At 37.5% G+C, this 15,255-nt stretch overlaps 1 protein-coding gene across 2 annotated transcripts in view; it reads right to left on the bottom strand.

Annotated features, from left to right (window-relative positions):
* Nucleotides 1-15,255, bottom strand: part of tbxas1 (thromboxane A synthase 1 (platelet)) — a 74,028-nt gene that overhangs the window by 15,313 nt on the left and 43,460 nt on the right. For both annotated transcript variants that reach the window (XM_084124138.1, XM_084124137.1), the window contains 5 exons: nucleotides 14,014-14,130; nucleotides 6,216-6,304; nucleotides 5,959-6,107; nucleotides 5,629-5,759; nucleotides 5,204-5,545 (listed from right to left, as the gene is read on the bottom strand). In XM_084124138.1, the coding sequence (XP_083980264.1) occupies nucleotides 5,204-5,545; nucleotides 5,629-5,759; nucleotides 5,959-6,107; nucleotides 6,216-6,304; nucleotides 14,014-14,130 (828 nt within the window). The remainder of the gene's footprint in view (nucleotides 1-5,203; nucleotides 5,546-5,628; nucleotides 5,760-5,958; nucleotides 6,108-6,215; nucleotides 6,305-14,013; nucleotides 14,131-15,255) is intronic.

Below are 15,255 nucleotides of genomic sequence, written 5' to 3'. Positions count from 1 at the left end.
TAACTATTTAAAACAGGGTTATTATTGTTAACTAAAACTATTAAAAACATTTATGTTAATTGAAATAAAATAAAAATATTAGTTGAAAAACTTGGTAACTTCATTTTACACTGTCCTTACAGGTTACATGTAATTATAGTAATGACTATAAATTAAGCATAATTACATACAACTAACCCTAAACCAAACCCTAATCCTACCCTAACCCTATAGTGGGTATATGTAGTTAATTAATATTACTCAGTATAAAATATATATATAATTACATTGGAACAAAAGACACCTTAAAATAAAATGTAAGCAAAATCTTAAACTATAAATGAAAATTATAAATGTTGCCTAGGCAATAAACTGAAAAAAGTTTAAGCGCTAAAATTATTAACTGGAGAAATACATAATAACTAAACTAAAATTTAAAATGTAAAAATAAAAATAAAATGTAACCTAAATAACAATATTTTAAAAAGTCCAAAAAAAAAAAAATTATAACAAAATTACTAAAAATTAAACTAAAATAAACATGAAAACTAAACATATAGAAATACAAGCTAATTCAAAATATTAATAAAACTAACAAACTACAATAAAAAGTAAAACATAATAACACTGATACAGAAAAAGAAAAAAAAAACAGCATAAACAAGTCAATACGATATTCCAGGTTTTCACAAGCAATAGGATCGATTTTTCGTATTCACAAAAAATATTCAGCTCACCCTAACTCTCAAATCTCATTTGATATCAAACATAGTGTAACTAGCCTTGATGCATCATATTTGAATCTTTATGTACATACAAATGATATCTGGTAGCTATGGCAGAGAGAATTTATTTTTATTTCAGTGGGAAGGAACATTTTTAAATGAGCTTTAAATTACTTTTAAATCATTAAATATTATTTCTTACGGGAAACAGGTTGACACCCTCGGTGGTGTTACACTCTAGTGCGTTTTAGTACGAAACACTTTCAGCGCCCTCTCGCAGGATGTGTGAGGAGAGTGACATTTGAGAAGCTTTTTAGAGCCAAAAACTGAGAGCGGGACGCACACGGTGAGGGGCGTTTAGTGAATAAAAGCACTCTGAAGGAGGAGCTGAAGACACTGAGCTAAACACGATAGCGCTGATAGACATTATAGCAGATGAGACTGACCTTCACTAAAAACCAGGCCAGATGTCTTTGTGGATGGATCCCCAGCAGCTTGATATAAAGACAGTATTAAGTTATTGCCTGCTATACAGTCGACTTAGGACGCGAGGAGTCATGAGACATGGCCAAGGCTGAGCTTGAGTTTTATTGTGCTGTTTGTAATGCTTACTGCTTTTATAACTTCTGCCATAAGCTTTTTTTATTTGAAAACTTCATGGCAAGTGGGTTTATAAAAAAATCTCTTCAGTTTATTTTCCATCCTGGGGATCAGCTAACCTCAAAATGTAAAGTGCGACGAGTTAGCGTGATGTGCTCTTTGCCAGATGTGTTGCATAAGAAAACCATCAAATAAATGATGCATTACCATGAGAAATCCCTCAGACCACATTTTTTAGACTAACAGGACTGAGTATACATTAACACAAAAGAAAAACACCCTCATATTTCTTCTATTTTCCAAGGATACTCTCATACGATCTCTACACAATCTACAGTACTAAAGATAAACGATCCCCCTAAAAGCTCCGCAGAACATTAATCCACTCTGAAAAAGACCCCGACTTCCAGAGAGGAGAAATTAGAAGTGGAAAGAGAGTGCTTAAATTGAAAGAGAAGCAGAAGGGGAGGGGGGAGGGGGGCAAGAAGAATGAGCGAAGGAGATGAAAGAGTAGACAGAAGGACGCAGAGCTGAACTAATGCCGTGTTTGATCCCTTTCTCCGATGGGCGGCTGCCAGGCCTCAGCTGCAGGTATCAGAATTCAAGAGATGCAGGTTCATCAAGTGTACACCATTAGAGAGAAAGCAAAAGTGAGAGCTCTGAAACTTCATCGTGAAATGAGAAAATTGGCTGACGGATATGATGACAGACAGCAAAATGAAACTGGATTTCTATATTTTCTGTAGAAAATATAATTGGTGCTTGACGGCGCCCATTGCTAGTATCAGCGGTAAATTGACAAAAACTAAAATGTTATTTGTCAAATAAAATGAAATGCAATTTTAATAAATAAAAAAAACCCACCAATTAATAAAAAAACTGGTGTCAATAATAATAATGATTAATCGATAATATTCAGTATTAGTTATTTAATACATTTTTTAAAATGAAATATTGTATAATTTTAAAAGATATCTATGTCATAAGCTTTGAATAAAACAAAAAATGGCGTAAAAATGTATACATTTTTGTAGTTTACACAGAGACAATAATGGTATCATTTGCAAAAACATGCAGTTTGAAACCCGTTTCCAAAAGTTTGTGTTTTTAGGCCTCCAAAATGCTGTTGTCGTGTAAATGAACGGCCAGAACGCATAAAAAGTTGTCAGTTTTTAGTTGAAAATGGTGTTGTTTAGTTGAAAACGGTGGAAGTGAGGGGGTTGTTGAGTTGACAAAAAGCTAACAATCTCTCACAAAAATAAATAAATGATTTTAAAATTAAAAACAATCAAAATAAAAACCCCAAAAAGATGTAGAAATATACTGTTTACCTCCATGCCATGCGACCATTAACCAACATTAAAGAACCATGAACATGCAAATGTGTAATTGAAATATTCAATTAAAATCTCAAGTTTAAGAATTCGTGCTTGAAGAAATTCTGCCAACTAGAAATGGCTTGAGGATTGGCAAAAAACAGATCTGTTAAAAAATAGTAGCACATCTTACTGCAACAAGTTGCATAATTTAAAGTATCGCTCATGTTTTGCAGCAAAAATGAGTGACTTTATGTTTACTAAAGGTTAGAGGTGTGTTTAATTCCCTAAAACCCTAAGTATGAGCAATAATAAGTCTTGGCGAACTACTAAATATTGATTATATTCTCTCCATTTCTTTATTCTCCTGTCTAGCAGTTCACACACATATACTCTTTATTTCCACGGATTCCATTAAAAACGCATTATGCAGAATCTTGCAAAGTGTTTTGTTTATTTGAGATGGTAGAAGCTCAGACCGAAGGGAAGTGTGATCCCTTGAGATAATGGGGAACGAACATGAAAAAGCAAACGAGAGAGAGCCAGAATGTTCCCCCAATAATGTAAGCTGATTTAGAGGCTCTTCTTTCCACATCTGACCCTCCTCCTCTCATCACCATCAACCCCTCTCAAGCGCTCTGCGGCACAGATTACAAGGTTTCAGAGAATCAATCAAGAATCCATCTCTGTCTTTCATGAGTATGCACATTATGCACAAACATAAGACATCAAATCAGCAGAACCGCCATCATCACAGCAAACTGGCACTATATTTATAGAGGAGAGTAAATGATCTAAGCAGATTTACTGCAAACTGAACACTTGTACAAGCCTCCTATAACTGTCACAATGCTGCAGCTTTTCTGATATTATTTCAAATATAACCCATCTGGCTGTCTTTCTTTTTATTAGTGGTGTTTGCTAAACCAAGTACCACTATACTTTTTAACAACTTGATTGGTTTGTTGAGGAGAGCTGTGTTCTTTGCTTTCCCTGGCATTTCCTAGATTTACACCTCAGAAACAAACGCCCTAGCAACGTCCTAAAACATCCTAGGAACCGAACCGTGGCATGCTAAAAATAACTCAGAACTCCACATAGCAACACCCTGGCAACCCTCTACAACAACCTATCATTGTGGCACAGACTCTTGCATGGCATGAACTGCTTACACAGATACACATGGGAGCGTTTGAAAGCAGGCGGATCAGCGGATCCCTAATATATCCACTGATAGACGGATCCGCTGATAGACGCCTGCTTTCGAACGCTCCTTTGTGTATCTGTGTTAGCGCTCAGTGAAGACAACATGTTTTTGAAGCGTTGATCACTGTAGGCAATCACATACATATATGTTGAGCGTGTGAACACAATGGCCAATCACATACATATATGTTGAGCGTGTGAACACAATGGCCAATCACATACATATATGTTGAGCGTGTGAACACAATGGCCAATCACATACATGGCCAATCACATACATATATGTTGAGTGCGTGAACACAATGGCCAATCACATAGATATATGTTGAGCGTGTGAACGCAATGGCCAATCACAGACATATATGTTGAGCGTGTGAACGCAATGGCCAATCACAGACATATATGTTGAGCGTGTGAACACAATGGCCAATCACATACATATATGTTGAGCGTGTGAACACAATGGCCAATCACATACATATATGTTGAGCGTGTGAACGCAATGGCCAATCACATACATATATGTTGAGCGTGTGAACACAATGGCCAATCACATACATATATGTTGAGCGTGTGAACACAATGGCCAATCACAGACATTTATGTTGAGCATGTGAACGCAATGGCCAACCAGAGGTGTTTAAGAATCCATTCAACAATTTTATCATTTATAATTGTAATGTTTTTTAGGTTTATACATCTAACAGTACTAATGGTAGGTACAATATTATTAATTTAATATCATGGTAATATAATATAAATATAATGTATTACATTAATTTTTTAAATATGGGAACATATACTGTATGGCAAATATTTCATTTCTATTAAGCTGACACAATATTTAAGTATTTTCTTCCTACCCACTGTTAAGGGTATGTGAACTTTTTTCTTATTTTTTCCTTTTATTTATGTGCACTATTTTCTGTCTCTGAACATTTTCGCAGCCTATAGTATAGTCTACTCATTAGGCCCAGCTGAGATGTGGCCCACCCATAAAACATTAGTTCTGGGCCCTGTAAATTTAAAATGAAACAGTTCTAACAGTTAATGGTTTTCTGAGAAACATGCCAGCTCACGCAGACCTTCAAAACTGATGAGAAGAAACACTCCAACTCTCTAAAGGGCAGATAATGCATCAAAAAGAGATGGAGGACAAAAACAAATATTTCCAAAAAGCATTTTCTGAATCATAATGGCATTTCTGGGCACCCACACCAGAACTAATATGACAAAAGACTTCTGAAAACATTGTAGAGAATGCCAGTTATTCCACTAATTATATGTGCAGGATGTGAAATAAAGAGGCATTCTCAAAAATGAGAATAAGATAAATAACGGTTTCTAAATACAACAGGCATTTTAATCTCAACTCACGTGTTTGCTGAAGAATTCATCCACTTCTTCTTGGAGTTTTTTCTGGCACTCTGGATAGAGCGCTAACAGGTAGCACGTGAAAGCTAGCGTGTTGCTGCTCGTCTCATAGCCGGCCAACAGAAAGATGAAGGCCTGACCGACAATCTCATCTTCTGTCATCATTCTCTTCTGCTGGACGCGCTTGGTGGACTCGTTTCCAGGAACGTCTTCTTGTACGTTGTCCATCCCCTGTTCGGTGCAAGACTGCTCATCGGCGTCGTTGACCACGTCGAAGTGCTCCAAAGACAAACACTTGTTGCTGGTTCTGACGTCCAGCATCATCTGCAGGAAGTCTCGCCGTCGCTTTAGACAACAAACAACCCACACGCTTGTTTATGCGGTTGATACTGATGATGTCTCATTAATTTGTTTGTTCATGGCCATACCTGTTCAGGGTGAAGATCATCTCTCTGTTTAATCATCTTTTGGATACATTGGATAAAAAAGGAGTTCATCTCATCCCTCGATTTATTGGGAAGTAGGGCAGCAAATGGCTGAAGGAGAAATGGAAATGCCACTACAGCAAACCCAGGAAAAAAGGGACACAGTTAGAAAATTTTACTTTTTTCTCTCACTCAGATAATAAATATTCTAATCACAATATCAGCATAATGAAAAGTTTCATATTATCATCTGTCGGAAGGACTTTCCAAGCTGTCCAAGACAGAAATAAATGCTGTCCGGGATTGTGCTCTAGATGTGGTGGTTGAACGTACAAATGAATATCATGATGGGTTTGAAGAAGGTAAAAGCGAAGAATTTGGAGGCCTGGTGCACAAAGGGGTCGTCTGGATTGTTCTGAGAGTCCACCTGCGTACCAAACGCAACACTGGCAATTACGTCCATTGTGAAGCAGCCGAAACACCTGCAAAAAAGACATGCATTGCATTATTAAAAGCTCATCACAATGTCTAAAAATATTAAGAAGAATAATGTGCTCACACACATATACAGTACTTATAGAAACTCATACTTGTGGATGTTGAAGCTGTTACCGGACTCAGCGTGGCTCTTCAGGTTTCTCAGTAATGTTTCTGTGGCCGTGTTGATGAGGGGAACCATCTGCAAAGATATCAGAATCAGTAAAGCACCACAAAACAAGAACAAAGGATTTGGATTACAACAAATTACTGCCGAGCCAATAACAAGGAATAAATACAGTAAAAAAAACACAGAATAAATGTAGACTCTGCTGATTGTATAATTCCCCTTTCCCCAGATCTGTCCTGAAAAGCACATGGGAAATAGCCATGAGGCGAGTCCATTAACAGGTTTTGATTCCAGAGAGCATGACCAATGGGAACAGGGCTCAATTTTACGATCTTAAGAAACAACTGATTAATATATTGATATATTTATTAAGAACCACAAAACAGTTTAAAACACCATTTGTAAATACTGTTGTGTATCTGTGACAGTACCGTGGTACAGTGATCTTAAGTGAAAAGTGCCATCAGAATTCCCACATTTTTTAGTTAACAACTTTCTATGACTTTTCTATGATGCTTATAGTCATTTGTGAGCTACTAAATGAGAATTTGCTCAATTCAAATCAGAATGATCATTAATGAATCATTTTGACCAATTTGTGAATTGGTTCAACTGACTAATTCAAAAGTACTTGCTCACAAATGTTTGTAATCAAAGTTTTATTCAACACAAGAGCAATATCTTGAAGAGACCAGAGATAATAATTTTTAATAAAAAAGACAGTTCAAACTTCTGCACGAATCATTCACAACAAGATATATATAACTTGCATTTACAAATTATATAGAGTGAATATTCATATTATGCCGACTTTCAAGATTTAATTTCCATGACTTTCCAGAATTTGAGCTTGTCTGATATATGGTATGATGCTGAACAAATACCATATTAATATACCATGGTATTTACATATATAGTGCACTAAAGAACATCAAAGAATACCACGGTAAAATTTGTCTATCACGTGTGCATATAACAAATATGCATTGCAGTCCAGCATCCGCAATAACATTTAAAATCTTTTTTAATTTAACACCTCCTAAAATATTTTCTTTTGCTTTCAAACTGCATTTCTTTTATAAGAGGCAGAAAGGAACAGACTACATAGCCTGGCCTGTTTGGTTTGGTCTATTCATTCATAAGCAGAGGACAAGAAATGACACAAAGGGCTCGAGACAGATTAAGGTACTCTGGATGCACTATTCTCGAAACTGCACTTCTTCATGCCTGCAATCTCTTCCTCTGTATCTGGGTGAGATGAGAGGTTGTCCACTCTCAGTGTTCAAGGCTATGGCTTTCCTCCCTGACACCCATGACTGCAGCCGTGATAAGCCAGCAGCTCATATACGAGACCTATTGATCCTGTCTGCTCAGGAGGAGAAAGCGAGAAAAGAGATACAGGACTAGTCTGTATAAGAGGAAGGTAAGAAAGATAAAAGGAAGGAACAGAAGCATGCGAAAGGGAAAAATGCTATATACAGGGTGCTCTGTTTCCAGATCTCCAGGACATTCTACTTCACAATGAAGCCAGCGGTACCAATTCAGCATCCAATTACTCAGCCAAACCTGATTATCATGCTGTTTCTCATCAAGTCTTTTAGTTACCCTGGTAATAGACTACACCACCATTTACCATAAATATCCATGCTATTTTAGCCTGGCGAGTTCAGGCAGGTTGTACAAGTGAACAATCTAAGCAGGCATTGGAGTGTCTTATGCTATAAACCAGCAATCAAAACAATAGATTCCAATAGAGTTTGATGTTAGCATATTGTTAAGATAACATTATGATAAGCATAAAAATAAATAACGCACAAAAATATTAGGTAAAATAGCACATTTTTTAAATCCTTGCTAACTGATAAAGCAAGCTTAACCATCTTAAGGTGATAACTGTTTTGTAACATGGTAGGTTTAGCCAGTTAGGTGGTTTACTAGCGGGACTACCAGCTAGTCTATTTTTGAAAGAAATTAATATATTCTGAATCAAACTGATCATAATTGACAGCAAAAACTTTTGCATTGTTACCAAAAATATTAGGCAGCACAACCGTTTTCAACAATGGTAGTAAGAAATGTTTTTTGAGCATCAATTCAGCATATTAGAATCAGGTTTCCCACACCTTGGTTAATTTCAAATTCAAGGACCTTTCAAGGACTTTCCAGGTCCAATACCCTCAAATTCAACGACTTAATGTGGGGACACATTTCAAGAGAGAGCAAGGTTACATCGTTTCAGCCTATTTTTGGTGTCTGTGAAACGTTGAGGTTCCATCGTAGTAGTTTCGTGCGCGCGTGAACGTCATGGCAACGTACAACACAAAGTACCTCATGCGGGAAACACTTAACGTAACGCGTTAATCAAGTCGTTAACGCACGTAACTAACGTAAATCAGGCAAGCTAGTATGCATAGGCCACGAAGTGTTGGTGAAATAACACATTAGCGGACCGGAGGGAATAATATGGATTTTTTTTCCCAGGAAACTTCTTGCACAAAATAAATTCAAGCAATTTCAAGGACCTGTATCTATGTATGTACACTATTACTATTTGAATGTTTTTGATCAAATAAATGCAGCCTTGAGCATTGAGAGGCTTATTTCAAAAACATTTGAATGGTCATGTAAGTTACATGTGATGCTGTCTAAAGATTTCCAACCTTTTGGAACAGTCTTCATTTCATGACCACATACGATCCCTTAAAGAGCAATCTAAGGGCTGCTCACTATTAAGCCTCAAAACAGATCTTAAATGACTTCCAGTCTCGATTTTCCCATTTATTTGGGATTTCCAGCATTTAGACTCCCACAAATGCAACTAAATTGTGTCTATATAATCTAAGCAAAAGCTTTGTTATCCAACACATTTTGTATTCACCTGTGGTCAAGTTATCTGTTTTACTAGAACAAATTACATCTCAGTGAAGCCTTACTTGGTGGTAAATAAGATGAATAGGTGTGTGTGTGTGTGTTTGCATGCATGTGTGTGTTTGTTGATGCATATTGACTCCGTGCAGGCAGGCAGATGAAGACGACTGGAAAGGCTGATGGAGAATGACAGGAGAGGTGTCTACTGTCTCTTTCTACCGCTACACCGCAGCTAATGAAAATCAATACAGGCAGCAAGTGCTTGCCTACACTTCTGCAAACACACACACACACTCACAACTTGGAGCTCAGTTATACATTAAACATTCAGGAAAGCTGAATTTTGGTCCCAGTTTTATTACACATAAAATCTTCCGCCAGATGCAGCTAATATTTAACAGTGGAAGGTCTCGATACTGTGGGTTTTAAAATGCAAACATTATGGCTCTGTTTACTGTAATTAAGTTAATGGACATGCTTTAAGACGGAGCTCTGAGATTTGGATTAAAGCAGATTGTAAAGAAGGTTACGAGCTCATTAGAAGTTTGTGTCTTTGCACTGTGCAGTATTTCTCTCTCACACTGTGATAGATAGAGAGTGATGTGTGCGGATTTCTCCTGAATGATGCCACACCATGCTGAATTTAGCTTGGGTGAATGTCACTCCACTGTGACGGATATCTGTGTGTATGAGAGCAAGTGAGACAATGAGAACAATCACTGTTTTCTCCTCTCACAGAAGTACACACCTCTGACAATCCTGATGGACATTCATACCATTTCAGCTGGAGGAGGGAAAAGACATCACTAATGCATACTGGTTCATAGGTAGATCTATACAAACATGCAGGGTTTTTTTTTTTTTGCAATGCAATTTTCTTTTCAAACAATGCAATTACATTTTAATGAAAGATTGTTAGTAAAATTCTTTGGTACCCACAACACTCAAATGTATGTTTCTTGTGATCTTAAAAAAAATCTGATGATCAAAGGCAAAACTTTTAAACAGAACATTTTAATAATAATTGATATTTATGATACCTAATGCCGTTAGTTGAGAGAAGCCCAGAGTGTGCAGAGCTGTGATCTAGACAAAGGTCTTTTATTGTTTTTTGGTTGTTGATCACTAAATTATTCCGGTCCCAGATAGCATAGGTAACGTCTCTAAGATGTCTGCTAAAGAGCGCTTAATCTGGAAAACATCTGTTGTGTACAAACATCTGATAAACATCTCAGAAAAAGCAGTTTTACATACATTCTAAACATAGGCGTAATTTGCGGGTGGGACGGGTGGGACATGTCCCCACCACTATTTTCTAAGGTCGATATTGTCCCCACCACTTTTGAAACATCTCGCGGCACGAATGTACCAATACAAATAAACAAAACATCTCCAGTTAACTAGCAGAACATTCATTTCGTTCGTTTTTTAAATAAGAGGCGATCTAGCGCTGAAATGTGTTGTTTTTTAAATCAACTGATCAAAGTGCTCGTTGCCGCTGCGATCTGTGGCGCGGATACTATGTTTCTGGCTCGCGCACAGCCTTCACTCAGACGCGCGCTTCAATCCGTTGTGGAGAGGCTCTCTATTCGTTCCGGTGAAATTAGAAAACAAAAAGCACAAAAAAGTGTCCCTGCCTGATATACAACCACTGAAAAACATAATCGGTTCTGATGAAAAAAAAAAAACTATGAGTGCGGATTAGAACTCAGAACCTCTGACACGCGTGGCAAAAGTTCTACCCCTGGACCACATAAAGGGTTAGTTCACCCAAAAATGAAAATTCTGTCAGTAATTACTCACCCTCATGTTGTTCCAACCGCGTAAGACCTTCGTTCATCTTCGGAACATAAATTAAATATATTTTTGATGAAATCTGAGTGCTGGATCACTTCTCCATAGGCTGCTAGGTGACCGAAACTTGCTGGCCCAGAAAAGTTATTAAAGAGATCGTTAGTCCAAGTGACTACAGTGGCTTAATCTTAAGTATATCAAGCGACGAGAATACTTTTTGTGCGCAAAAACAAACAAAAATAACGACTTTATTCCACTATTCATTTCCTTCTCTCTGGGCCTCGTAGTGTTTTTGCGCTGCGCGTCTGTGTTGCACGTCAACACGCATAATTATTTATTTTTTTTCACACACATGACCAGCGTCGGCCAATTGTGAGCCTACGTGGTGACGTGTAAGACGCGCAGCGCAAAAACACTACGTGAACCAACTAGAGTCCCAGAGAGAAGGAAATGAATAGTGGAATAAAGTCGTTATTTTTGTTTGTTTTTGCGCACAAAAAGTATTTTCGTCGCTTGATATACTTAAGATTGAGCCACTGTAGTCACTTGGACTATATTAACGATCTCTTTAATAACTTTTCTGGGCCAGCAAGTTTCGGTCACCTAGCAGCCTATGGAGGAGTGATCCAGCTCTCAGATTTCATCAAAAATATCTTAATTTGTGTTCCGAAGATGAACGAAGGTCTTACGCGGTTGGAACAACATGAGGGTGAGTAATTACTGACAGAATTTTCATTTTTGGGTGAACTAACCCTTTAAATACACACTTAAACTAGTCGGATTGAATGACCACTTAAACCCAATCAATGTACTATTTAAATCGATTGCTGGACATCGTAATGTTATATCTGTTTTATGATTAAGCATTGTGTTACACGTGTAATGTCTTTCTATGTGTGTACTACTACGTGTGTGTAATTTTTTAAGAAAAACTCTTGTGGATACAAAAAGAAACATGGTTGTATTACATTGCAGAAAAAAAGTATTTTTGGCCTTGACTGCACAAGTATATCCCAAAAGTTTTTCTTTCTTTATTAGGAGATGAAATCATCTGAAATTCTTGGCAAGGCTGAAAGAAGACAAAAACTTACAGGGTCAGTTTCCAAGACACAGATTACACCCCAGACTACAAGATGTTTTCAGTGGAGCAATCAACATTGACAACATAATTTAAAGCAGGACTCGTTTAATCTGTGACTTATTAATCCTGTTCAATCATTCGGCTCGTAAATGAACAATGAGTCAGTCACATGAGACACAGCTGAACGATTGAGAATCGATCCTGTTCTATGATGTAAGATGTGATGGCTGGCGCTTCAAAACATGTTAGCAAGAGGACAAACAGCAATTAACTGCTGTCATCCAAGACCTTCTGATCACAACTATCATATGTCTAGCCACTCATCAGCAGACAACTTCATGTTGTTTTCTTGATCTCAGTGATGTCATGTGAATTAAATCGACTGTGCTTTTCTCCTCTCAAAGAGTAAATCGAGACCTCATCTTTCTCTCATCTGTCTTTTCCTCTTGACTACCACACCTCTTTCCTTCCTATTCACTTTCTTCTGCCTTCCTGTTTTATTTCATCAGAAGAGTGCATGTAAAGTGCAAGGCTGTTGAAGAGGAAACACTGATTTGCTCTCTCTCACATGTGAGATACAAAAAAGATGAATGTCAAACTCTCTTAGTTCTCAGTTCCAATCTCTCACTGTGGGAAAACCGATAGTCTATTATCATGTCCAGTGTGCGAGTCCAGGCGCTGCTCCACCAAAATGCTTAAAAAGGTAATGACAAACATTGTGCAAATAGGCTCCACCAAAATTACACATTGTGAAAGCAGCCTGATACGGTCTCCATTAACAACAAATCTCCAGTGACACAGAACAGGATAAGAGACTGAGAAAACACACAGGCTTGTTAAAGGGGTGGTTGATTATGATTTCACTTTTCTAACTTTAGTTAGTGTGTAATGTTGCTGTTTGAGCATAAACAACATCTGCAAAGTTACAACGCTCAAAGTTCAAAGCAAAGGGAGATATTTGCTTTTAAAGAAATCGCTTTTTAAGGACTACAACAAACGGCTGGTAGGGACCACGCAACATTTCTCCTGGGTTAGTGACATCACCAACCCTAAAATTTACATAAACCCCACCCCCGGAACACGATTTATAGATTAATCAAGACAGAATATGCTAATCAATGACTAGAAGATAACTACACAAGCTACATAAATTCATCACCTAACCATTCAGAAACGTCATGTTGCTTCTACATGTTGTCACTTCTTCTTGAGTCTCTCCATCTTTGTCTGACTCCGGTTTGAACATAAAAGGCTAAAAGGTCTTGAAATTTTCAGTGCAGGTCTGTGTGAGTGCAAGCTGTTGAAGCTCCGCCCTCTGTGCTGGGACCAGCAGCTCATTTGCATTTAAAGGAACAGACACAAAACGGTGCGTTTTTGCTCACCCTCAAAAATTTACAATTTTAACAGGCTATATATAACATTTTATGGTTATACAACATCCACAGATATATTTATATTTATATTTATATACACATATAAATACATTTATACCAATTAACTTAGTGATTGCTATCAGGATGTGAAGAGACTTTCAACCAACATAACACAAACATTTCTGAAACAAATCACCTACCCAGCCTTTAAGACTCTCAGATGAGGTTTACTGAGATTTTTCAACATGTTCCTTGATCAACACATCAACCATTACATTTTAAAAATAGGAAAAGACCTGAACAACATTAAACTATCATGTAGTTATCCAGGAACACATCAATACCACAGACATATATATCTGAGCTCACTCTCAATGCCATGTAAACTTCAAACTACACACGTTTATGTGTGACCTTGTGAACTTATCTGCACATCTTATGACGATCATTTAAATCTTATGCAACTTCTAAAAACTATTTTAATGGCTGTTATGGAAATATGAGATCCACTACAGGTCCAAGATTTTGTTCCAGCCTGCTCCAACAGAGCTGCACTTGATTTATAAACTCAAGGCCATAAAATGTGATTGCATAATAAGAACAATTGCTTTTTCGAACAGCTTTAATGTTTGTTTAGCACGTTTAGGTAAGAGAGCAAAGCTTACCTCTTTCATCTTGGCAGCACTGAAGGTCGGTGTGAGGATGCTGCGCACTCGTTTCCATTGTTCGTCCCTCAGCATGATCAGACTGTCGCTCATGGGTTTAGTGATGCCCCTGGTCGCCTGCATCGAGAACACAGCTGAGGTTTGTACACTTCAAATGTTTTAAAAGGACATGTTTATATAAGGACTAGATTAGGGCTAAACCTAAAGCATTCCAGCGGTTTGTCATTTAACATTTATAATTTACCTTTAAATGCACCCAGTATTGTGTAGTAGGCATAGTTAGCAGTAGAAATTATCAGGCCCAAAACAGCTACAGTATGTGCAAACACTAAGCTATGCAAAAACTAAAACCTATGCAACATTGATTTCACGCATCGAGGATTTGAAACATGCATTTCATAACACAACACAAGAATGCTGCATTATTAGTTTTGCCACAAGAGGTGCTACAGCAGGCCTTAGCATTAGTCTTCAGGTGAGGTCTCATTTAAGAAAATATAACCAGCTGCACAACTGCAGCGCCAGCAGTTTCAGGCCAGCAACCACAGGATTTAAGTGAGGGGCGGTGCTTATACAGTCTTAATAGAGCTGCGCTACACATAATTTTCATTTATTAAAGATGAGGTATTTTCACATGGATTTTGATCGGATGATGGATATCTACAATATTTGCATTAGCATGCATTAGCAAGTGATTTCAACTGTGGACATATAGTGGAGTATATAGCTAGCTGCAATTTGAAGATAAATTAAGTACCGAGATTTATTTCTGCCATAGTAATGCAAGAATGCACCTTAGATGTATACTACACAGTGGGACACACATCTGCAATAACTTGGCTGTTCGCCAAGTGTTCGCATCTACATTTCCAAACTAGCATAGAGGACAGCAAAGTGTAAAGGCTTTTCTCAGACTCTAAACTGTCAAAAAAAAGTGTTTATAAAAGACTCTACATGGATTCATCTTGACAATGCTACATGTCTCGGATTCATTAAAACTACTGTTGTACACTGAGTTGGCTACATAGGTTGTTGGCCTGAAAGGTAGTTCTGTAACTAAGGCCAGGTGGCAGAGCTTTCTACTGGGCCGACCTTGAGTTTGTGTGTTCATGTGTGTGTTTGGAGGTAGATATTTGTGCTAACAGCTGCCAAGTGTGCCAACACATATTTGTTTTTGTTTTTTGGTACCATGGCAATCTACTTTATGAGTTTTCTCCCATGTAGGTTGTAGATGTACAAAAA

The sequence above is a fragment of the Abramis brama genome (assembly GCF_963993115.1).
Source record: "Abramis brama genome assembly, chromosome: 9".
NCBI lineage: Eukaryota > Metazoa > Chordata > Actinopteri > Cypriniformes > Leuciscidae > Abramis > Abramis brama.
This window is presented reverse-complemented; position numbering and strand designations above follow the sequence as displayed.